Source organism: Prionailurus viverrinus, chromosome E3, assembly GCF_022837055.1.
Source record: "Prionailurus viverrinus isolate Anna chromosome E3, UM_Priviv_1.0, whole genome shotgun sequence".
Taxonomy (NCBI): domain Eukaryota; kingdom Metazoa; phylum Chordata; class Mammalia; order Carnivora; family Felidae; genus Prionailurus; species Prionailurus viverrinus.
The window spans coordinates 22,354,754-22,378,987 of record NC_062576.1 but is presented as its reverse complement, the minus strand read 5'-3'; the positions used below and the strand labels follow the sequence as shown (position 1 = coordinate 22,378,987).

Here is a 24,234-nt window from a genome sequence, read left to right as displayed (position 1 = left end):
AAAATACATATATAGATATATCAGGATGACATTTGGTTAAAAAAAAAAAAAGCCTTGGGAGGAAAAAAAAATCATTTTCTTTCAAGTACGTAGTTTCCCAAGTCAGGCTAGTCATTCACTCTTCCCAGTGAGAAGAAGAAAGGGTTGAAGAACATATATGTTCTGGTAACCTCAAAAACCAAAGAAACAAGAACCCAAGGAAGAAAGACAAATGAAGAAAAGGTCTTATTTAAATTTAAATTCAGGAGCACCTGGCTGTTTCAGTTGGTAGAGCATGCAACCCTTAATCTCAGGGTGGTGAGTTTGAGCCCCACATTGGGGGTAGAGGTTACTTAAACATAAAATCTTCAGAAAGTTTTTATTTTTTTTTTAATTAAAAAAAATTTTTTTAACGTTTATTTATTTTTGGGACAGAGAGAGACAGAGCATGAACGGGGGAGGGGCAGAGAGAGAGGGAGACACACAGAATCGGAAGCAGGCTCCAGGCTCTGAGCCATCAGCCCAGAGCCTGACGCGGGGCTCGAACTCACGGACCGCGAGATCGTGACCTGGCTGAAGTCGGACACTTAACCGACTGAGCCACCCAGGCGCCCCGAAAGTTTTTAAATTGGTACAGATTCTGTTTCATATTATACTCAGCAAGAAGAAGCGAGAAGTTTCCTGACACAGTTACGTGTTTTTCCCAAGCTTTTTCATTAAAAACAAGTTATTGTTGGAAAGGTGTTTCATGTTCTGTACAAATTCTCAAACTGTAAACTTCAACAATGCGCCACACAAAATATTCTAATATTCATTTAATTAGAAAGTATGCTTGTTGTAGGAATGGCATTTGCTTACTTAAATGAGCAGTGGTAATGAAACCCATCACTGCATACCAGACCTCGTTTCTGGTTTTGTTCTGAATTGATTATGCAAAGTAAAATAAAAATGGCGGCTCCAGTGGATTTAAAGGCAAATGCAATACAGAGCCTATTTTCATCCACAACAAGGACTCGCAAATATAAACCTCCAGCCTGAGACCTTTCCTCTGCTGTTCCCTGGGTCCTGGTTTGCCTCTCCTCAGCTTTCAGCTCTCTGGTGAAGCTTCACATTTTCAAAGAAACCTTCTTTGACCACATAATCTACGTTACGTTCCTTCTTTTTACACTTTCTTGGAACACCTTCGTTTCCTTCTGTGTGTTTGTCATCGTTTGTAATTATATACTTTATAGTTTGCTTAAAAAAAAAAAAGAAATCTGTCCCATTAGACTTCATCCACCAAAGTAGTTCCTTACAAATGCAGGGAACCAGGCCCTAACACGGTATCTAGCACACAGTAGGTGCTCAATAAATATTTGTTGCATGGGTGATCTGTCATTTTGGCATTCTGGTGTATACAGGTGAGATATGGGCTAAATACATGAATTTGAAAGTCTGCATTTGAACAGTATTTAAGTATAAGAGAGTCAATGAGGTCGCCCATCCCAAGGAGAAAGTGGAGAGAGAAAGAGAGAGAGAGGGAGAAAGAGTGAGAGAGAAGGAGGTTTGGAACAGAGCCTTGGGGATCCCGACATTTATTTGGTATAAAGCAGGAGATGCTGGCAGAGGGTACAAAAAAAGGAATTGCCAGAGAGGTAAAAAGAAATTTGGGAGAATGGGTTGCCAAGACAGCCGGTAGAAGAGACTCAGTAGGAGTGGCCAGTTGTGGAAATACAGCTAAGACCTAAGTCAAGATGAGGCGAGAAATGTCACATTGAGTTTGGCAGTTTCAAGGTCAATTGTGACATGCATAAGAGCAATTTGGGGGAGGACTAGAAAGGATTTTTTTAAAAAATCAGCTGTGTAAATGTCAATAAATACTGTTGTCTTCATTGCGTTATGCTGTGATGGAAAATTATTCATAAACCTGGTATGAAAACATACTGTGCTATAAATACATGTTCATATTTTTTAACTCCTAAAGAAATGATGTAATATAATTTTTTAACATTTTAAGTAGAAAGGACCGTAAAAGAAAACCAAAGCAAATATGCGTTTGTATGGACTTAATGGCAGGGGGAAAAAAATCACTTAGGGTTTATTTGATGGCCTCTACTTTGACATTTTGTAAACCTGATTTTTAAAATTGTGTGTGTGTTTAACATGCTCGTTGTATAAAATGAAACAAAAATGAAACAAAACAAAAAAGCCGTATACGTTAAAAGAAGAAATTTTAAATCCTCATAATATCATCAGCTAACGTTTTGGCGCTCATGTTTTAGGACTTTTTGTGCATGCATGCATTCATTCATTAACTTATTACACATCTGCCTCAGAGAGGAGAGGAACTGGGCAGGCAGTCAAGGGAGGTTTGGTTTCTTTTTAATGGGAGAGATTGGGGCATGTTTTAAAGGCAGTGCAAAGAAAGACCTAGTTTAGAAAGAGGGAAACGGGATGATCCTTAGAGTGAGGTTTCTGCGAAGGAGGGAGTGGATTTTAAGCACAGAGAGGAGGAATCGTTTTTGATTAGGGGGAAGAAAAGCGTTTTGAGGGGATGGAAAGAATATACACACACACACACGAACACATACATGTATTTTATTGCATCTACGTGTAGGTACTTGGCTGTATCTACCTGTAGGTAAGCAGCAATCTCCCATCGACACTTGGGTATATATTTTTACTTTACTGCACGAATGGAGCGTATTGTATTTACATGCTTCCTGCGGTGTGAGTTTGGAACCCGCTTCTTCACTTACTCTATTGTAACCACCTTCCCCTCGCCGTCGTCCTTCCTCCCCATCATTTTTGCAGTAGCTCAGTTTTTAAAGCCACCTTCGAGTGTTGGACATTTTGGCCGTTCACGGTTTTTCACCATCGTCCGTGCCGGCACTTAACATCTTGACGGTGAAAATATTTGTAGATATCCAGGATTATTTTCGGAACAGAAATCCGTGCCCGTGGAATTGCTGAGTCAAACGGTCTGCAAAACTCGGTGGATAAAAATCGCTTTTAAACCTCCTAGCCCACCTCAGGTATGCATTCTTCACCTGAGGAGGAAGCAGAGGAGCACAGAGGTTAAATAACTGGCCCAAGGTCAAAAATAATTACAAGTGGCGGATTTCAAAAGCCGCGCGGGGTCATCTTGCTGCGGCAGGGGTAGAATTTGCGATTTAGGATTTTTTTTTTTTTTTTTTTTTTTTTTTTTGGTGTGTTTCGGTGGGGGAGGGGCCGGGCGGCAGGGAAGGAAACTTGTGTCGCAGCAAAGAAGGAGGAGGAGGAGGGGCGGGACTCCAGTCGGATCGCAGCCGGCAGCGGCGAAAGAGGCTGGGCCCGGGGCTCGGCGGGCTCCCCAGCCTCTGTGCGGGGCGCCTAGGAGGCAGTGAACTCCCTCGGGGAGGTCCGGGCCGCCGGCCGCGAGCCGCGCCCGGGCGGTTGCCAAGGGCCCGTCCCGTCTGCGGGGTTAGTTGCTAGGACCTCCATCTTGAGGCCGGCGGCCGCGGCGCCCCCGGAAGGGGTTGCCGAGCGGGGCATTCACTTCCGGTCTGGGGCCTGCGGCGGCGGCGGTGGCGGCGGCGGCGGCAGCGGGTCGGTGTAGAAAATGGCGCTGGTGCAGCGGCTCGGGCCTCTCCCCGCGGCGCTGCGGAGGGCTTGAGGCTCGCGAGCCTCACTCGCCGCGCCCCACTTGCTCGTGCACTTTACACACATGAGGTGAGCAGGGCGGGGGCCTCCCTTCGGGCGGGAGGAGCCTGGGGCGCTGCCGCAGGGCCCGCGACCGCGGGCGGCGGCGGCGGCGGCGGCGGGCGTCCCCGAGACCTCGGGCCTCGACGGGGAGGGGGGGGGGGCCGCGAGGGCGCCGCTGCGCAGGCCGGGCGGGAGGCCCGAGGGGCCGCGCCGCGCAGCTGGGGCCGGGCCGGGGGCTGCGGCTCGCCCTCGCAGCCCGCCCGCAGTCCGGGCTGCAGCCCCGCAGCTTTGTGAGCACCCCCGGGCTCCCCTCCCCTCCCCCATCCGCCCCGGCGCGAGCCTCTGCCGCAGCAGCTCCGTTTTCACGCGCATCTCTCTCTCCCTCTCTCTCCCCCCCTCTCTCCCCCCCTCCCCCTTTTCTTTTCTCTTGCAGAGAATTGGAAGCTAAAGCTACCAAAGACGTAGAAAGGAATCTTAGCAGGTAAGATGGGCGAGCTTCCGTCTGTCGCCCCATTAATCGTGTATTTGCACTCTGGTTCGCCCTTTCTGGGTTTAGAAGTTTCCCCGTGTCATTTTCTTTCGCACGCAGGGAATAGGCAGACGGGAGAAGAGGCCGGAGGGAATACTGGATGGAGGGATTGCGGGGAGATGCGTAATTACGCGTGTGTTCTTTTCTTTGGGAGAGAAAAAAAACAGCGAAAAGCAATTCTTGTAAACTTAGTTAAAGCATTCTCACCCTTTTAGAATTTAATTAGGGGACTTGTGCATTAATTACTATTGTAAATGGTTGCAGGCATTGTGTGACTCATGATTGAGGCGGCCCTTATGGCGGGCTGTCAAACTGTTTTGGCTTCCCCGTTATTACTTTGTAACTCAAATTGTTGCCTTTATAAGAAGATACTATGTTCGCTTTTTTTTTTTTTCCCCCCCTCCAACACATCGTAGTCATGCGGGTTCTGTTGCACTGGAAACAGTTTTGCCCTTGAACTTGAACAAGCATAAACTGCGTTTTGTTTTCTTTTGAAACTAGGTTTGTGTCTGTGTTCGGTGTGTGCTCTTTTTATCAGCTGGTGGAATAATTAAAAATTTGTTCCCAATGCGTGGTTATCATTTCTATTGGGCCTGAGTGCTGTTGCACTGGTAACTTAAATCATCACCACAAAGGGATTTTTTTGTTTTTTTAAACGTTGCCTTTATGGAAATGTTTAGCTTTATGGAGCCATAATCGCTTAAAGCATCAGAGCATTGCACTGTATTTAACTCCTTTTCACATCCATTTCCTCAGTCTTTTTTTTTTTTTTTTTTGCCATTTTCTTTTGAATCCTATTGAGAGACTCAGAGAAACTTCTAGATTAACCTTATCAGTGAGCAGCTTTCTTTTTCACTTGGCCAGAGTAAAGTAAAATTTCTCCTGTCTCAGGTCTTAATGGAGTTTGTCCTTGACGACTGTAAGTTTTAGGTTTACGTTATGGTGAGGTTAATAACACGGAATTCAAATCATGTGAATATTTTTCACCACATAAACTCATTCCAAATTGCTGGTCTTTTGAGTTTTATAGATAATTAGTCTGTTAAGGTGATCATTAAAAAATCTTTTCAGTTGGTGAGGGTGGGCATCATTGGCTTACCAAATAAGAGATCTTCTGTTATAATTATGGAGACTGGTTAAAGGAAATTAAGCCTGACAACTTTGACTAAATATCTGTCCTTCGGACATGTAATAAGTTTTGTTGTCAAAACCTTTAAAAAAAATGTTAAGATATGAAACCATGAAAGAAAACAGGTTGAATTTTCAGCAGCAGAAGAGAGATTGGAGTCTCTTTCTCCTTCCTTTTTTGCTTTGTCAGGTGACTCTATCAGTATAATTTCTATGGAGGTTTTCTGGGGCTTAATTAAAAATTGCCTCTACTGTGGGTATAATTTTCATACGCTATTCTAGTTGGATGGAACTGAGAGTCTCCGTATGAGCTATGTATCAGAGTTTGAATCCCGGCTCTGCCACTTGCAGTATGACCTTGACTCTTGGCAAATCACTTAGCCTCTCTGTGTAATCTGTAAAACAAGGGGTTCGGGCCAGCCAGTTGCTCAGGTGTGTTAGGCCCCTTGGGTTGTATAGAAAGGAGTCCAGTGTGACACTTGGCAACAGAGAGCTTGTTCAATCCGGTAGGAAGACTGTAATATGTGCACAAGTAACTAATACAAGGCAGATGATGTAGAGGTCAGGCCACCGTCTCCTGCCATGCTTGAAGATCGAAAAGGAAGGACGAGTATCAAGGAGGTTACAAGGCAGCGTATACTAAGGACCGGGAGAGGGTAGTGTTGCTTAAAGGTTAAAAGTGTTCCGAGGGGGGAGAGGTGCGATTAGGCGGGCAAATGCTTTCTGTCAACTCCATCTCTGTGCTTCCTTTTTCCCATATAAGGAGAGTGTGTCTGTCTGGAGGCATTTGTGCTCTCCCTAGGAAATCCAGGCATTATCCTGTATTCCTTTAGCAAACATGTCTTCGGCATCTTCTGTGTTCCAAACGCAAGGCTAGGCACCTGGGAGGAGAAGAGAAGTAGCTTAATGTACTGAATGCGTACTCTGCCTGGCACACTCTTCTCAAGACTTTACGTGGACTCCTCTGATCCCTGGGTCACTGTGTGAGGTGGGTGCCAGTGGTCCTGTTTTACGGGAATATTCCTGCTCTGAGACAAAGGTTAAGGAACTTTCAGGAGGCCACACCACTAGTAATTGAAGGAGCTGTCAGGCTTTAGGTCGTGTCGTATCGTCTGTTACTAGAGACATGGTTCTTTGCCTTGAAAAATTCGAAAATATCTCTGAGGAGGCAGAGACACAGGTACATACAATACTTCCAGACCAGAGCTTCTTAGTCTGGGCTCTGTTGATGTTTCGGACCAGATAGTTTATTATTGTGAGGTCTGCCCTGTGCATTGTGGGGTGTTCAGCAGCATCTGCCTGTAGTACCCCCATCCAGGCGTGACATTCAGAAATGTCTTCAGATATTGCTAAATGTTCTCTGGGGGGCAAAATCACCCCCACAGCTGAGAACCACTATTCTAGATCTTCATGTTCCCCAAAGATAACCAAACATGCAAATTTTTAATGTTAAGTTAATTTTAACGTGTTTTAGTACTGTGGAAGTCCAAATGTTACTGTGTGTACCCCTGTTTTGAACCCTCCAGTCTCTGAATGTCAATGCCATATTGCCGTTCTTCGTTCCCTCTGCCAAGTGGTAGATCCTCAAGACAGCGTGCCAGGTAGCGAGCGAGAGTTAGAATCAGCACAAGACAGAAATTTCGTTTACTTACCCGGGGTAAACTATAGTTCTTTCACAGTTGGCCATTAAAATGGTCACTTTCTGCGGCACCTGGGTGGCTCAGTCGGTTAAATGCCCAGCTTCAGCTCAGGTCATGAGCTCATGGTTCGTGGGTTTGAGCCCTGCGTCGGGCTGTGCTGACGGCTCAGAGCCTGAAGCCTGCTTTGGATTCTGTGTCTCCCTCTCTCTCTGCCCCTCCCCTGCTCATGCTCTGTCTCTCAAAACTAAATAAACATTAAAAGAATTTTAAATTGTCACTTTATGTCAGTATCATGGGCATTGAAAAGAGGAAACTGTAACATCTAGATGGGGGTGGTCACATTGGAATGGAACTTTAAAGGATAGAATCACTTTTGAAAGGCAGAGAAAAGGGCAGTGTGAGAACAACAGAACTGAAGGCACAAAATCCAGGAAGTACAGGGAATTTTGAAATAGCAGTGGGTAGTTTGGTTGGATTGGCATACAAGAGCAGGGACGGGTGCAGTATTAGGTTGAGGACTTTGGGCATAGATCTTTTAGTAGTGTGGAGCTATCGTACGCTCTTGGGGAGGGTAGTGTGATATGCTAGAATAATGGTAACTTGTGATGTGGGCTGGAGGTGTGGGAGGCCCGGATTACAGCGGTGGTAGAAAAGGCGTGAGAGTGGGAGATACTGAGGAAGTGCAGTCCGGGATTTGGCAAGTAACTAACCTGGGTTTAGTTGTGAGAGGGGACTAGACATACCGGGGTCTCCGTTTTGGATGAATGGGAGATTGACTCAGCCTCTGAACAGAATAGAGGTCAGAACAGAAATAGGAATTTGGTGAGAGAAGATAGTAAGTTACATTTTTGAGTTGTAAAAAAAATTTTTCGAATGCAACTGATCTAATTTTAAAAACTCTTTTGCAGGCCATAGCCATAGAATCATTGGGTATTTAGAGCTAGACCATGACATCAGAGAGACCAGCCAGTATTCTGAGCCCTTCTTTTTTTTTTTTTTTTTTTTAATGTTTATTTATTTATTTTGTGGGGGAGGGGCAGGGAGAGAGGGAGACACAAAATCCCAAGCAGGTTCTGTGGAATCAGCATAGAGCCCTACATGGGGCTCGAACCCGCAAACCGTGAGGTCAGGACCTGAGCCAAAATCACGAGTCAAACACTTAACCGACTAAGCCACCCAGGTGCCCCATGACCCCTGTTTTACAGATGAGAAAGCTATGGTTGAGATAGATCTAGTAACGCAGTCAAGGTTATATTCTCTCAAGTGACAGATCTGGAATTCCAACAGGCCTCTCACCTCTATCGAGTTCTTGCAGCTGAGCAATATTTTATTTTATATTGCACAGTAAAAAAATGATAACTTTGGTTTCTCCTTTCGGGAAATGTAAAAACAATTATCTCAATGTATTTTGTGCTCATTGTAGTTAATTTGTTATAATGTAGGGTATATCATCTAAAGTAAAAGTTACATGTTTCATGTTAGCTGATCCCCCCCCCCCCCCACCAAAGCAGCTATTGAATGCCATCATTTAAGAAAATTTGTTAAAGACGCTGCGATGCCATATAAAATAGCATCTAAACTGGGACATTGTTGTCTGAGGCACTTTTGCCTGGGACAGGTGCTCCGTAAAAAAAGACTAGGGACGGCAGGAATGAACCAGGATAGCAGGTCTCCCTAGATAAGGTGGACCCTGCTCTTGTAATTCATCAGCCTTTAGCTGCAAAAAAAAAAAAAAAAAAAAATTGCCTTCTGATTTTTGTTATGCTTTTCTGTTGCCTTCCTGTGATATGGTTTGGAGGCCAGCAAATTCATAATGGTAGATTTCTTTCTAGTTTAATTTGGCTGCTATGCGGTAAATCAGTTGATAGAATAAATGAATCAAACCGTAAGCTTAGTTTAAAAATGCATAACAACCCTCTGTGGAAAATTTAAATATGAACGTCATTAAAAAGTCTGAGTACTACTCTGTAACCTCTTGTGTTTTTGGCATCTGAAGTAAGTCTGCAAGTAATAATTAAAATCCCTTACAGTTCTCTTTTCTGACTTCAAAAGTACTGCCCATGATTGGAGAGACTAAAATAGAATGTGCTGTATGTATTCTCTTCAGACTGTCTTTTGATAGGTCTCTCACTCAAAGTCGAGAAAATGACCTCCCATTTAAAATTTTTAAAAGGTAATTCTAATCTTCAGCAAAATAGCAAGAATAGTGCAGTGAACACCTGTATCTCTTCCTAGGTTTACCCATTATTAATCTTTTGCCATAGAGTTTTATCATGCCAGTTCACGTCTAAGTAAGACAATGTGTACCTCCTAAGAACCAGGGCATTCTACATAACCATCGCATTGTCATGCACGGGTAAGTTTAACTTTGTTGCAATGCCATTCTGTCCATATTCACATTTTCCCAGTCATCCAACTAATGTCTTTTTTTTTTTTTTTTTTTTTAATGCTTATTTATCTTTGAGAGAGAGCGAGAAAGAGACGAGAGAGCGCACACGAGCACGCACCAGTGGGGGAGGGTTATAGAGAGAGAGGGAGACACAGAATCCGAGGCAGGCTCCAGACTCTGAGCGGTCAGCACAGGGCCCGACGCGGGGCTCGAACTCACAAACCGTGACATCATGACCTCAGCCGAAGTCAGACACTCAACTGACCTAGCCCCCCAGGAGCCCCAGTAATGTCTTTATAAATATGTTGGTTTCCCTCTCTAAATTCCTTAATCCAGGGTTGCTTTTAGTTGTCTGTAATTTCCTTATGTCAGGAGCACTCCTTTATCCTCTCCTTCCCCTTTTTTGCAGGCTTCAGTTTGGATTTTTCTGATGGTTCCTATAAGATTAGATTCAGTTAAACCTTTTCGGCAGGAATAGTACATAGGTGATGTGTTGTCACTAGGTCACATCAGGCTCCTTCCCCCACTGTTTTTAAACAGATTAACTGAAAGTTGACCCTGTACTTTTGCCTTTACGTTAACTCAGTGTTTCTTTTCGTTTTCGGATATGTTGACAATTAGTTTAAACTGAGATATCATTTTAAATAGTTGAGGTTACGATAATTACAGGTCTTCATGTTTAAACTGATCGCTTGTAACGATTGTAGCTTTCTTGAAGGGTCATTCTGAAGGTAGCTCCCTAACTGTTAGACATAAAAGTTGCTTGTTTTCAACTATGACCAGTGATAACCTTGGTAAGAAAATGAAACATAGGGCCTGGCTCGTGATCTGCTTCCTGAAAAAGGATGCCACCAGAACCGAGATTCTCATCCTGGATTCCACACAGGGATACAGATGGCATGAGGTAGTTTGAAAAATTGAATGTGTGCTTTAAAAAAAAAGGACCTTAGCATTTATCGGATTTCAAAAGGTCATGGCTCCCCAAAGAGTAAGAGACAGTGTGTTACAGGGAGGGTATCAGGGAGCTGAATACTCTCAACAAAAAGGGAGATTTTAAGATTCAAAGAGAGAGAGTAACGTTTGACAGAGGCCTAGTTTCTCTCTTCAAAAAAAAAAAAAACAAAAACCCACAAAAAACCATGGAAGTAAATATAGTTTAAATGTCTTATGAAGGTGGTCTTATTTTAAAAACGATTTGCATACTCTGGGTGTGTGAGTTGGCTCTGAAGCAGAAATCCTAGCCTTTCTACTCTTGTAACTAGGGGAGAGCATTTTGAATTTGCAGTAGTATGTTGTGTGGCAATGACTCAGCTGACTTCCCGTCTCCGATGGAGCGTTCACAACAGATTGAAACCTGGTTAAGGAATTTTATACTTGGAACCTTACAAGATATTTTCCGCAAACAGCAATTGATTGGATTGGTATAGTAACCAACAAGATTCAACCAAGTCACTTATTTTGCTGTTCTTACTAGTGGTTTTGAGTCAGCTAGCATTTACTGAGCAGCTTGACGCACCGATCGTTGAATATTTTTATAATTTTGACATCTGTGTTTTGTTGACTTTGGTCTTTTCTTATTCTTTTGAAGTGTCCCTGCGAAACACAAGGCATTAGTGCTGTGTGGTGCTTAAATACGCACCAGTCTTAAATGTGATTTTAAGCATTACTCCACTGCTTGATAATTGTCAGAGAAACATGTTTTGCTTAGTATTTCTACTTGTGAAGCTCCAGGTGATGTGAGGTGTATGTGTGCATGAGACTTTTCCCACATGAAGATAGGAAGGGGCATAAAGAGCATCCTCTCTGCTGCTGCAAGTTAATCGTCCTCAAGCGACAGTTCTGAGCGTGTCCCTCACTATTTAGAAACCTTTCCTGGCTCCCCAGTGACTCTGGAATTTAAGCATAGACTCGTGTCTATGCTCAGCTTATCTATCTCTTTAGTGTTATCCAATCTATTCTTGCCCTATCCTCAACTTTTACTGCAAACGTTTCTGTTAATTTCTCCCTCCATTTTTTATTTTTTTATTTTTAATTTTTTTAGAATTTTTTTAATGTTTATTTATTTTTGAAGGAGAGAGACAGAGTAAGAGCAGGGGAGGGGCAGAGAGAGAGAGGGAGACACAGAATGTGAAGCAGGCTCCAGGCTCTGAGCTGTCAGCACAGAGCCTGACGCGGGGCTCAAACTCACAAACCGAGAGATCATGACCTGAGCCGAAGTCGGACGCTCAACCAGCGGAGCCACCCAGGCGCCCCTCTCCCTCCATTTTTTAAATAGCAACTTTATTGAGATACAGTTTACATACCATTAAATTCAACCTTGTAAAGTATACAATTCTGTGGGGTTTAGTATATTCATAGTTGTGCAATTATCACAACTGCCTAATTCCAGAACATTTTTATCATTGCCTAACGCCCCCCACACCCCCGCCAAAAAAACCCCTGTGCTTTATAGCAGTCATTCCCCATTCACTCCTCCATGTTGTAGCATGCATCAGTTTACGGGTGAAAAACATTCCATTGTGCATCTATAACACATTTTCTCTTTTTTTTTTGTTTTTATTTATTTACATAATTTTTCCACCCAGTGTAGGGCTTGAACTTGCAACCTAAGATCAAGAGTTGCATGCTTCTCTGACTGAGCTAGCCAGGGCCCCAATATACCACATTTTCTTTATCCATTCATTGTTTGATGGGTGTTAGAGTTTTCACTTTAGGGCTATTATGAATAATGATGCTGTGAACAGTCCTGTACAGGTGTTGGTGTGGCCATGATGTTTTCAGTTCTCTTGGGTGCCTACTTAGAAGTGGCAGTGCTGTGGCATATGGGAATTCTGTGTTTGACTTTCTGAGGAGCTGCCAGACTGTCTTCAAAGCATCTGAACCATTTTACATCCGTACCAGCTCTGTATGAGGATTCCAGTGTCTCAACATCTTCACCAACACTTCTTATTCTTTTTTATTATTGTCATCTTGGTATGAAGTGGTATCTCATTGTGGTTTTGATTTTTTGATTTGCATTTCGTTAATAACTAATAATGTGAGCATCTTTATGTGCTTATTGGCCATTTGTGTATCTGATTTGGGGAAATCTCTATTCAAATCCTGTGTCCATTTTAAAATTTGGTTCTTTTTGTTGAGTTATAAGGGGTCTTTTTTTAATTTTTTTTTTTTTTTTTGTAAGATTTGATTTTTAAGTAATCTCTTAAAGACCCAAGGTGGGTCTTGAATTTACACAGCCTGGAGATCCGGAGTTGCAGCCTCTACTGAGCCAGCCAGGCACCCCATAAGGGTTCTTTATATATTCTAGATACAAGTCTTGTGTTAGATACACGGTTTGTAAATATTTTCTCCCATTCTGTGGGTTGCCTTTTTTCTTGATGTCCCTTGAAGCACAAAAGTTTTAAAATTCGGTATGTCCAGTTTACCGTCTTAACCAAATCTGAGTGTACCTTTTAGTGACATCAAGTGCATTACATTCACCATGTTGTGCAGCCATCACCACCAGCCGTCTCCACTGCCCTTCTCATCTTGCAAAATTGAAACTCTGTACCTATTAAACAATAACTCCCCATTCTCCCATACCCTCAACTGCCGGCAACCACTATTCTACTTGCTGTCTCTGAATTTCACTGTTCCAGGTGCCTCATGTGAGTGGAATCATATGTTTTTCCTTCTGTGGTTGACTTATTTCTCTTAGCATAACGTTTTCTTTTTTTTGAAAAAAAATTTTTTTTTCAACGTTTATTTATTTTTGGGACAGAGAGAGACAGAGCATGAACGGGGGAGGGGCAGAGAGAGAGAGGGAGACACAGAATCAGAAGCAGGCTCCAGGCTCTGAGCCATCAGCCCAGAGCCTGACGCGGGGCTCGAACTCACGGACCGCGAGATCGTGACCTGGCTGAAGTCGGACGCTTAACCGACTGCGCCACCCAGGCGCCCCAGCATAACGTTTTCAAGGTTCATCCATGTCATAGCACATTGGTCAATTGATTTTTGTATGTTGATCCTGTACCCTGCAGCTGTGCTGAACTTGTTTATTATTCCTACTAGTCGGGGTGTGTGTGTGTGTGTGTGTGTGTGTGTGTGTGTGTGTGTATGTATTTAGGACTCTCTATATATAACATCGTATCGGTGAATAGAGATGGTTTTATAACTTCCTTTCCAGTCTCAGTGCTTTTTATTTACTTTTCCTGCCCAATTTTTCTGAATAGAATCTACAGTACAGTGTTGAATAGAAGTTGGCAAGAGTGGACTTCTGGTCTCGTTTCTCATCTTGGAGGAAAAGCATTCAGTCCTAACCATTATGTATGTTATGAGCTGGCAGCTTTTTGTAGATGGCCTCTATCAGGTTAAGGAGGTTTCCTTCTATTTCTAGTTTGAGTGTTGTAACTTGTCATGAAAGGATGGATTTTGTCAAATGCTTTTTCTGTGTCTAGTGAGATCACCGTGTGGTTTTTGCCCATTGTTCTATTACACTGTTGTATTCCATCAGTTTTCATATGCTAAACCAACCTTGCATTCCAGGGACAAATCCCACTTGGGCACTGTGATTAGTACTTTTTATACGTTGCTGGATTGGGTTTATTAGTCTTCTGTTGACGACTTGTGTCTGTATTCATAAGTGTTATTGGTCTGTAGTTTTGAAATCTTTGTCTCCTTTTGGTACCTGGTACTTTGTTTGGTCTGGTTTGGAATCTAGGGTCTTGAATTGTTGTTCTGGCATCTACCTCATTTTTCATTGTGCTGTAATAATTGTTTTTATGTATTCGCTTCTGTTTTCATTTTGTCTTTTTAATTTTTTTCCATCTTTATAAAGGCAGGATTGACAATTGAAATAATTTCATCCCCTGCCCCACCAGTGGTTAGTGCATTGCCCTTGTGTGCTGTTGTTTTGTTTTTAAGATACTGAAACCTAACTCTGTGTAAGTTGAAGGTGTACAGTGTGCTGATACAATGTTTATATATTGCAGTGTGATTACCACCATAGTGTTAGCTAACACCTCTAATCATGTCACATAATTAGCATTCCTTTTTTGTGCGAACATTTGAGATCTAGTCTTTTAGCAACTTTGAAGCGTATACTACAGTATTGTTGGCTGTAATCACTGTTCTGTTCATCAGATTTCCAGAATTTACTCCTGTTCTAATTGCAGGTTTGTATATTTTAACCACTTCTCCCCAATCCCCCCATTCCCTGGCTCCTGGTAACCACCGTTCTGCTTTGTTTCTAGAAGTTCAGCTTTTTTAAGATTCCACGTATAAGTGATATCTATAGTGTTTGTCTTTCTCTGTTGACTTCTTTCAGTTAGCACAATGCCCTAAGGCCCATCTAGTTATTGCCAATGGCAGAATTTCCTTCTTTCTTTCGGCTGAATAGTATTCCATTGTGTACACACCCACACCCACACACATCCCACATCTCCATCATTCACTGATGGACACTTAGGTTGTTTCCATATCTTGGCTATTGTGAATCATGCTGCAGTAAACATGGGAGTGCAGATATCTTTTTGATATCTTGTTTATATTTGCTTTGGAAATACACCCAGAAGTGGGATCACCGGGTCATTGGTAGTCGTATTTTTAATTTTTCTGTAAGTTTATTTATTTTGAGAGAGAGAGCACAAGTGGGGGAAGAACAGAGAGAGAATCCCATGCAGGCTCCACACTGTCAGGCACAGACCCAGATGTGAGGCCTGAGCTCATGAACCATGAGATCATGACTTGAGCCCAAATCAAGAGTCAGACGCTTAACCAACTGAGCCACTCAGGCGCCCCTGTATTTTTAATTTTTTGAGGAGCTTCAAGACTGTTTTCCGTAGTGGGTTCACCAGTTTACATTCCCAGCAGCGCACAAAGGGTTCCTCTTCTACTTGTTCTCACCAACACTTGTTGTCTTTTGTCTTCTTGATGAGAGCCATTCAGAGAGGTGCATCAGTTCTGTTTTCTGCTGTACGTTCTCCCTTCTTCAGTTTGCACCCTTCCTTGTGTCCTAACCTTAGCCTTATTTAGTGCAGGATTTTGGATCTCAGTCTTGTAGCTAATGAGGAGTGTACACTTATTATGTGTGTCCATTAAGCACTTTCTCTGCATTACCTAATTTAACCTTCACAACAACCCTTGGGAGGAGGTATAATTTGAGACTTCTCATAAAGGGGGAGATGGAGGTTTGAGAGAAAAGAAACAAGTTGCTTACACAAGTAGATATTGGAGATTGAAGCGCATAAGTAGGATCGTCCTTACGTAGAATGTGGGTAGAAGAGTGGAAAGAACACATATTTGGTGGTGGGGATCAGGTTAGAGTGTTAGTAAAAAGCAAGGAAGCAGGCGTTTAATTGCAGTGCCCAATGCTGGGGAGTACAATACAAGTAGAACTGGTTTTTGCCTTCAGAGCAGCAAGCAGTCCTATTTGGAAGAGTGAGATTAACATCTGAAACAATTAGAAAATGAGCATCGTTTAATTAGAGGTCAAGAGTGAGGTTTGTGTGAGTTGGAAAGAATCCTGAAGGAACTAGTAATTAAGCCTCAGAAGAGTAGAGTTTAGGAGAGTAATTTACCAAACCAGGTTTTGGGACAGCCTTACCCCACTACCATATACCATACAAGTCACTTAGACTTTCTGATCATTGGTTTCTTTAAGTTTCAAATGGGAATGGCGTCAATTCTGTGTGTCAGAATTGCAGGTTCAAATAGATAATCTCTCAGAGCACTTGCAGACTATAGGGTGCTTCTGTCATTGTGGTGGGGTGTCTGTTCTCCTAATTTCACTGACTGTCCTCAACCTGAGCTTTTTATTTTAAGGGCTTTAAAAAAAAAAAAAAAAAGTTTATATGTTTAGAGGGAGCGTGGGCGGCGAGGGCAGAATCCCAAGCAGACTCCACACTCAGCGTGGAGCCCACCGTGAGGTTCGATCCCATAACCTTAGAATCAAGAGTTGGATGCTTGACCAACTGAGCCACCCAGGTACCCCTGAGCTTTTAATTGTAAAATAATTTTAGATTTAGAGAAATTTTACAAGAATAGATCAAAGAATTCTTGAATATCCTTCACCTGTATTCCTCAAATGCTAACATTTAACCACATTTGTTTTATCATTTTCTCTTTTTACATCTATACTGCTTTTTTTCTGAACCCTTTTATTTTTATTTATTTATTTATTTATTTATTTATTTTTTTCAACGTTTATTTATTTTTGGGACAGAGAGAGACAGAGCATGAACGGGGGAGGGGCAGAGAGAGAGGGAGACACAGAATTGGAAACAGGCTCCAGGCTCTGAGCCATCAGCCCAGAGCCTGACGCGGGGCTCGAACTCACGGACCGCGAGATCGTGACCTGGCTGAAGTCGGAGGCTTAACCGACTGCGCCACCCAGGCGCCCCTTTCTGAACCCTTTTAGAGTGACTTGGAAGCATGTTGCCTCTTTAGCCCCAAAAACTTTTATGTAGTTATTTCCTAAAATCAACGACATGTCTTAATAACTGTACAGTACCATTATCAAAATTGGGGAAGTAATATCGGTGCAGGTCTTAAGAGTAAAGCTATAGACCTTACTCAGATTTTGCCAGTTGTCTCAATAATGCCTTTTAGAGCAAATAAAAAACAAAACAAAACTGTTCTCATTGGAGATTCAGCCCAGGAACACAGTTTGCATTTAGTTTTCATGTTCGATTAGTCACTGGCATTCTGGAAGTTTCTCAGTCTTTGTTTTTTAAGACCTTGAAATTTTTTAAAGAGTACAGGCTAGTTATTTGGTAGGATGTCCTTCATCCATATTTGTGTGTTGTGTCCTGTTGGTTAGGTTGTTACACATTTAAAAAATTTTTTTTTTATTTTAGGGGCACCTGAGTGGCTCAGTCGGTTAAGTGTCTGACTTAGGCTCAGGTCGTGATCTCACGGTTCATGAGTTCAAGCCCTGTGTCGGGCTCTGAGGTGACAGCTCGGTGCCTGGAGCCCGCTTCAGATTCTGTGTCTGCCTCTGCTGCCCCTCCGCTGCTTGCACTCTGTCTCTCACATTGTCTCAAAAATAAATAAACATTAAAAAATTTTTTTCTAAAAATTTTTTTTTTATTTTAGACAGGGAGAGAGAGTGCATGTGAGTAAGGGAGAGGAGTAGAGAGGCGGAGACAGAGGGAGAATCCCAAGCACGCTCGACACCCAGCTCCATGCAGGGCTCGATCCCAAGACTCCAGGACCGTGACATGACCCAAGCCGAAACCAAGAGTTGGAGGCCCAACTGACTGAGCCACCCAGGTGCCCCAGGTTATGCATTTTGGGCAGGAATAGCACAAAACCAATGTTGTGTTTTGCCTGGTGCATTCTGTCACGAGGTCGATGATGTTCATCTGTGCCATTACTGGTGACGGTAACTTCAGTTACTTGGTTAAGGTGGTATATGTCAGGTTTGTAATTGTAAAGTTAGGATTTTTCCTTTTGTAATTAATAATTATATTGTTGGGAGAACTTTGAAACTATGTAAAACATCTTGTTTCTCACCAGGATTCTTGCCTCAGTCAATGGATTGCCAAATAGTGACTTTCCAAGGCCATTATTCTTTCCATATTTGTTGACATTCTGCTGTAAGATCTTTCCCTTTACCCTGTGCATTTATCCATCCGTGCATTTATTAATATCATTAAGATCTCCCGGATTCTTATTTTCTTTGGTGGATTGTAATCCTTTACTTGAATTATTTGGTGCTCAGATTATGAGGCCAGGGGAAGCCCCCTTCAGGCTTAAACTCTTTTTGAAGAGATCCAGACTCGGTATCATCTGGATAATGCATCGCTATCTCTGTCTTATTTTCCCTTCATTCTTTTTTTCTTGTTAAGTTACTTATTTTGAGAGAGAGAGAGCGCTCAAATGCACACACAACAGAGTGCCAGGGAGGGGCAGAGAGAGAGGAAGAGAGAGAAACCCATACAGGCTCCATGCTGTCAGCATAATGGGCTCAAACCCACGAACCGTGAGATCATGACCTGAGCCAAAATGAAGAGTCAGACACTTGACCAGCTGAGCCACCCAGGCTCCCCTTCCCGTAATTCTTAAGCAGAAGATACTCGGACTCTTCACTGCCACCTGTGCCTCTAAAGCTAAGCTTTCTGTCTGTGCTCTGTGGTTCACAATCAGATAGTATCTAGAAATATACATTATTGCCATCCGGATATTTTTTTATTAGTTTGTGTGTGCTTCCAGAATTTCCTTATGCAAATAAAACACAAGGGGATATGTATTTTTATGTCTTCCTATTAACACAAAACATAGTATACTGAATCTTACAGGTTTTTTTTTCCCAACTAACTGAATACCTTCCAGAATCTTTCATACCAGAACATGGATATCTTACCTGTTTTATAGCTGCGTAATATTTCATTTTATGGATGTATCACTTTTATTGAACTCCTTCAGTATGTGTGGCTATTAAACTGCCTGTGACTCTAAACTAGGCTGTCTTGTGTCACCCCATCTGCTGTCACTTTCTCTGATACTTATATTCCCTAGCCCCTTTTATCTGCAAATAAGTTCTAGTCTTTATTTTATTTTATATGTTTATTTATTTTGAGAGAGAGCAAGGGAGAAGGGGCAGAGAGAAAGAATCCCAAGTAGGCTCCACACTGACAGCACGGACACAGGGTTTGAGCCATCATATGGGGCTCAATCTCACAAACTGAACTGTGAGATCATGATCTGAGTCGAAATCAGGAGTCAGATGCTCAACCGACTGAGCCATCCAGGCGCCCCTAGTCTTCTTATTTTAAAAACAATCCAAAAAACTTCATTTTTATTGTGTTGTCTTTATATCACTGCCAAAGTTTTTGAAAAACTTGTCCAAACCCCTGATTTCATTCTTACCTATTTTTGCTGCATTTGGGTTTCCATCTCTACTATGTAGTGAAATTATTGTTTTGAAGGTTACTAGTGACTTTGTACTGTGTAGTGCTAGACTGGCTTTGGTGATTAATTTACGTGTAGGAGGACGAGAAGGAGAAAAGAAAAGGGAGGGTTGGCAAGCAGATAGAAAAAGGGGAAGCAGGAAGGCTGGGAGAAAATAGAATAGACAGTAAGGGGAAAAGTAGGAGAACAGCATTTTTGGCAGGAGATGTGAAATATATTTTCATAACCAGCTTGTCACATACAGCTGGCTTCTGTGTGGTGATGAGCTGGCTTATGGTAGGTTGCTGACTGGCAGGCTAGTTAGGCCCTGTGGAAAGCTGCCCCCCCACCAATCTTCTATTCTGTGAAGCAAGATACAACCTCTTGTCCCATTGTGGAATTACCATCTCAACACCAGAGCCTCCACTTTTAAATGTTTGCTCTCTAAAATCTGGAGGTATCATCATTAACATGCTTCTCTTATCATTCTTACTAATACCATCAACTATTCCAACTTCTTATGGTTACCTTGGTGTGGTGATCTTTGCTTTTCATTTCCGGTCCACCGCTGTGGCTCAGGACATTGCATACTTACTCTAAGTATTGCAAGAGGCTTGTCACCCTATTTAGCAATTTATTTCCCTCTTTTATCTAACTTTTCCTCCTTTTTTCTGAAATTTCCTCTGAGTACTGGTCCCCGAAATCACCATGCTAACAAATCTCTATGCTTTGCTGTGGCTGTGCCTTTCTGTCCTCCCTTGCCTGAAAGGCCCACCTCTCTGTCTGTGGAAAACTCTTCAGGATCCTTTAAGATCACCTTCTTGAAGCTTTCCATAGCTGTAACAGCTCATACGCATGTCTTATTTTCCTAAACTTGCTTACAGCCTCTACCAGATGGTGGCTTGTTCCCTTATTTTACGTGTGTTCAGTTGTTTCTACCAAATTATAGTTTAAAATCCTGTTTTCTGGGGGCACCTGAGTGGCGCAGTCAGTTAGGTGTCCGGTTCGTGATCTCGGCTCAGGTCGTGTTCTCACAGTTTGTGAGTTCAAGCCCCGCATCAGGCTGTGCGCAGGGCAGAGCCTGCTTGGGATTCTCTCTCTCTCCTTCTCTCTGCCCCTCCCCCACCCCTCAAAAATAAATAAATTGATTTAAAAAAATAAAGTCATGTTTTATGCTTAGGTTCTCCTAGTGCGCAGAGACTGCTTGGCTTATAGGACATTTTTATTGGTATAGTGACTAATCATTGTATAGGCTATCACTAGGTAATTTTGGGTGCAGAGTCAACTGGGTACCTTGAGGGTCTGCTCCCCTCTGCTTCCCTACTGTACTGTGGAAAATGTGTGCCTTTTAGTGGGATTTTCTTTTTGTTTTTCTAACAAATGATTTAGTGATCTGAATGTTGACCTTCTTTTGACTCGGCAATGTGTCTTAGAGACCTTTCTCTGTAAAGCCATGTTTGTCAGGTGGTCCCCAAGACCACCTTCAGGTTTGAGGATTCCCTGGGATTCAGCATCTCGTGGTACTCGTGGCTGTGATTTATTACAGCAAAACTATCAGTAAAGAGAAAAGGCACACTGGGCAAAATCCAGAGGAAACTAGGTGCAAGTTCCAAGAGATCTCTCCCTGTCGTGTCACACAGGGCATGCTTCATTTTCTAGCACCAAATTGTGACAACATGTGTAAAATGTCTACCAGGAAAGCTCCTTAGAAATTCAGTGCCCAAGGTTCCTGTTAGGGGTTGGTCACAGAGGTGCTGTCTGCCAACATGTACCAAAATTCCAGATTCCCAAAAGGAAAGCACAACTGTGCCTTTTCAGCATGATCTGTATGGCTTGTACAGTTTACCATTATCAGTTAGGGAATGGTGGGAACCTCTCTGGAACCCAGGTTCCTTGACACCAGCCGAGGGCCAACCTTTCTAAGGATCACCGTCTCAGACCTGCTGTGTCAACTCTTTCCTGCATACTGTAGAAGTCTACAACCCCCTTTCGTTTCTTAAACTACTGGGTAGGATTCCATGGTAAGAGTACATTATGGTGTGTTTAACTTTTCTCTGTTGATTGGGTTTTAGGCTCTTTTGCAGTATCTGTTTTTGTACAATTTCTTTTTTATGGGCTTAGATTGGAATCTATGGATCATAACATAGTGACATTTGAAAATTTGATATTAGATACTTACAAATTGTTCACCTGTGGGCTCTATTAGTCCATACTCCCCACAGCAGTTTACAAGAGTATCCTTTGGAAGTGATTACTTTTGATGATGTTCATGTTGGGGATGTAGGAAAAACGGACCATCAAGCATCAGGAAGAGCAGGACGAGGAAGGGCGTTTTTGATCCTGGCTGTGTCCTACTTGCCATCATGGGCACTCGCCTTACCCATTCTCTTCCTGCTCCCACTACTCCTGTTCTTACACTTTTGCTCCTTCCTCCCGTCTCTAATCTCCCTCCATGTTGCCTTGCCTTTAATCATTCGTGTGGAGGCTTGTAACTTGTTTTTGTCTTTTATTATGGAAAGTTTCAAACATACACAGATAAGAACAGAACAAAGAAGCTACGGGCACCCATTACTCAGTTTCAGCAGTTGCCAACATGCCAATCATGTTGCACTTTTCTCTTTTCCTTTTTTGGGGGGATGGGGTGGGGCTTGGAGTAGTGAAAGCAAATCCTGGACATTATGGAGTTTTAAACATTTCTTTGGTACTAATTTGTAAAAGTAACGTACCTGTAATGTAACATTTCAAATTGAGATATACTTTTTTAAAAGTCTGTTTATTTATTTAGTTAAATAATCTCTGTACCAGTGTGGAACTTGAACTCACGACCCCAAGATCGAGTTGCATGCTCTTTCAACTGAGCCAGCCAGGAACCCCTGGGATACACTTTTTAAAAAACTTAATAATTTCCTTAGATACTTGGTCCAGTTGTGAGGTTACTCTGATGTTCCTAGTTCAGGAGGATATTTCCTCGTGACTTTCTCTAAATTCCTATAAAGTTGTTCAAGCACATATAAACAGCTTGAAAAAAGTATGGGATAACATTGTTCACATTTTTGCAACTTGCTTTATATATTTATATGTCTACACACACACACACACACACACACACACACACACACACACAAAGTAACATTCCTAGGGCGGTTGGCATGCTCACTTGGTGGAGTGTGCAACGCTTGATCTTGGGATTGTGGTTTTGAGCCCCACAGTGGGTGTAGGGATTACTTAAAATAATAATTAAATCTTACAAAGTAAAATTTAAAAAGGGCCATTCCTTCAAGTCAATAAACAAACAGACCAACTCCTTTTCAATACAACGTGCTATGCTAACCGAGAGGATAGCCATTTCTTTGTTGATAGACCTTCAGTTTCCGTTGTGAACCTCTCAGTGAACTTTGATATGCATATGGCCATGCATACTGTGGGTTTATTATCATCAGATACATTCTACTGAATGGGTTGGCTGTCTGGAATGTATATAACTTCAGTTGTTAAAACACCACAGTACTTTCCAGTAGTTTTCCACCAGCAATAGAAGAGAGAACCTTTTAACTCTCACTCTTGCCAGAACCAGATATTACTCTTGAACATTTTTGCCAATAAAATTAGTAAAAGAAAAAAAGATACAACGTTATAGTTTTCATCTTTTTTTATTGTTTATTTTATTTTTGAGAGAGAGAGAGTGTACAAACGTGGGGAGGGGCAGAGAGAGAGGGAGACACAATCCAAAACAGGCTCCAGGCTCTGAGATGTCAGCACAGAGTCCGACGCGGGGCTCGAACTCAAGAACCATGAGATCATGGCCTGAGCTGAATTCTTATACTAGCAAATGCAGGCTTGGTTCACTACTAGAAAATTCATCAACACAATTAATTGTACCTGCCAGCAGAAGACAAAAATCAAATCATTAAATTCTGCCCCTGAAACCAATATTATACTATATGTTAACTAAGTAGGATTTAAATAAAAATCTGAAAAAAAATAAAATCATATAAGTGTTTCAATAGCTACAGGAAAGAAACCTAACAAAATCTAGCGTGCACACATGACCAAATCTCTTGGCAAACCAGAAACCTAGAACAGCCTTTTACTTTGTGAAGATCAAAATGTACTCATTTAATATTAATGCTTGAAAATATTGTTAATATTTAATTTTTTAACACTTACCATTCACACATGGCTCAGAAATTAAAATACTATGGAAAGGTTTGTAGTGAGATCCTTCCTCCCATCCCCCATCAGCCCAGGTCCTCCCTCCTCCTCCCCACAGCCACTGTTTGTTTCTTAGGTGTTCTTTCAGAATCATTTCGTACACATACAGGGGAATGAGAGCACGTATCCTCTCTCTTGCTTTTTACACGAATGATAGTGTCCTGCGTTTTCTGTCGTGCTCCTGGCATTTTCCATCATGAGTTTTTTCTAAAGGACAGACGTTTTTGCTAATTTCCGGTAGCCTTTCTAGCTACCTTCCTACTTCTCTCAGCTATTGAACTCCTCTGATGTGGGACCTTACAGCCGTTCACTAGTTGTATCTAGTTGTGTCTCCCACACCACCCTCCCACAAACAATTCACGAAACAAATGCCGTCGTCGCTCTGTTAAAGATCACCAGTGCCCAGTCCCCTCTTGTTCAGACCAGTGGCTGTGCAGTCTTTGTCTTTGATTTTTTTGCCGTTCTTGCTCCTGATGACATAGCCATGGAAGTGTTCTTGTAAAACGTGGAAGGAAATGAGGAAAGGATTGTGGAGGCACACAGTCTGGGGAAAAGATACGCTGTAAGTAAGAAGGTCTATCACGGAACCTGTCTAAAGCCAAAGGATTTCTTCTCTGTGGCTCCTGAAAGGCACTAGCACTTTCCTTTGGGAGGTTCCTTGCTGGAGAGGAAAGAGCAGGACTTTGAGAGCCTTGATTTGAAACTTGACTCTACCCTGCACTAGCGGTATGACCTTGGACCATTCATTTCTTTCTGAGCTTCAGTCTCTTCATTTATAAAAGGCTACATCTTTATCATTTTTTAACAAGTGGTAACTATAAATG

At 42.3% G+C, this 24,234-nt stretch overlaps 1 protein-coding gene across 10 annotated transcripts in view; it reads left to right on the top strand.

The window, feature by feature from the left end:
- The window catches only part of TNRC6A (trinucleotide repeat containing adaptor 6A), a 205,457-nt gene that overhangs the window by 101,588 nt on the left and 79,635 nt on the right, over nt 1-24,234 (top strand). For 8 of the 10 annotated variants that reach the window (XR_007147878.1, XM_047839226.1, XM_047839222.1 and 5 more), the window contains one exon: nt 4,076-4,123. Coding sequence is in view for 8 of the 10 variants with exons in the window: in XM_047839226.1 (XP_047695182.1) it covers nt 4,076-4,123 (48 nt within the window). In the remaining 2 variants the exon portion in view is untranslated. Of the gene's footprint in view, nt 1-3,492; nt 3,670-4,075; nt 4,124-9,203; nt 9,296-24,234 lie in introns of those variants that run through there. The other 2 variants (XM_047839225.1, XM_047839224.1) reach the window with 2 other exon arrangements.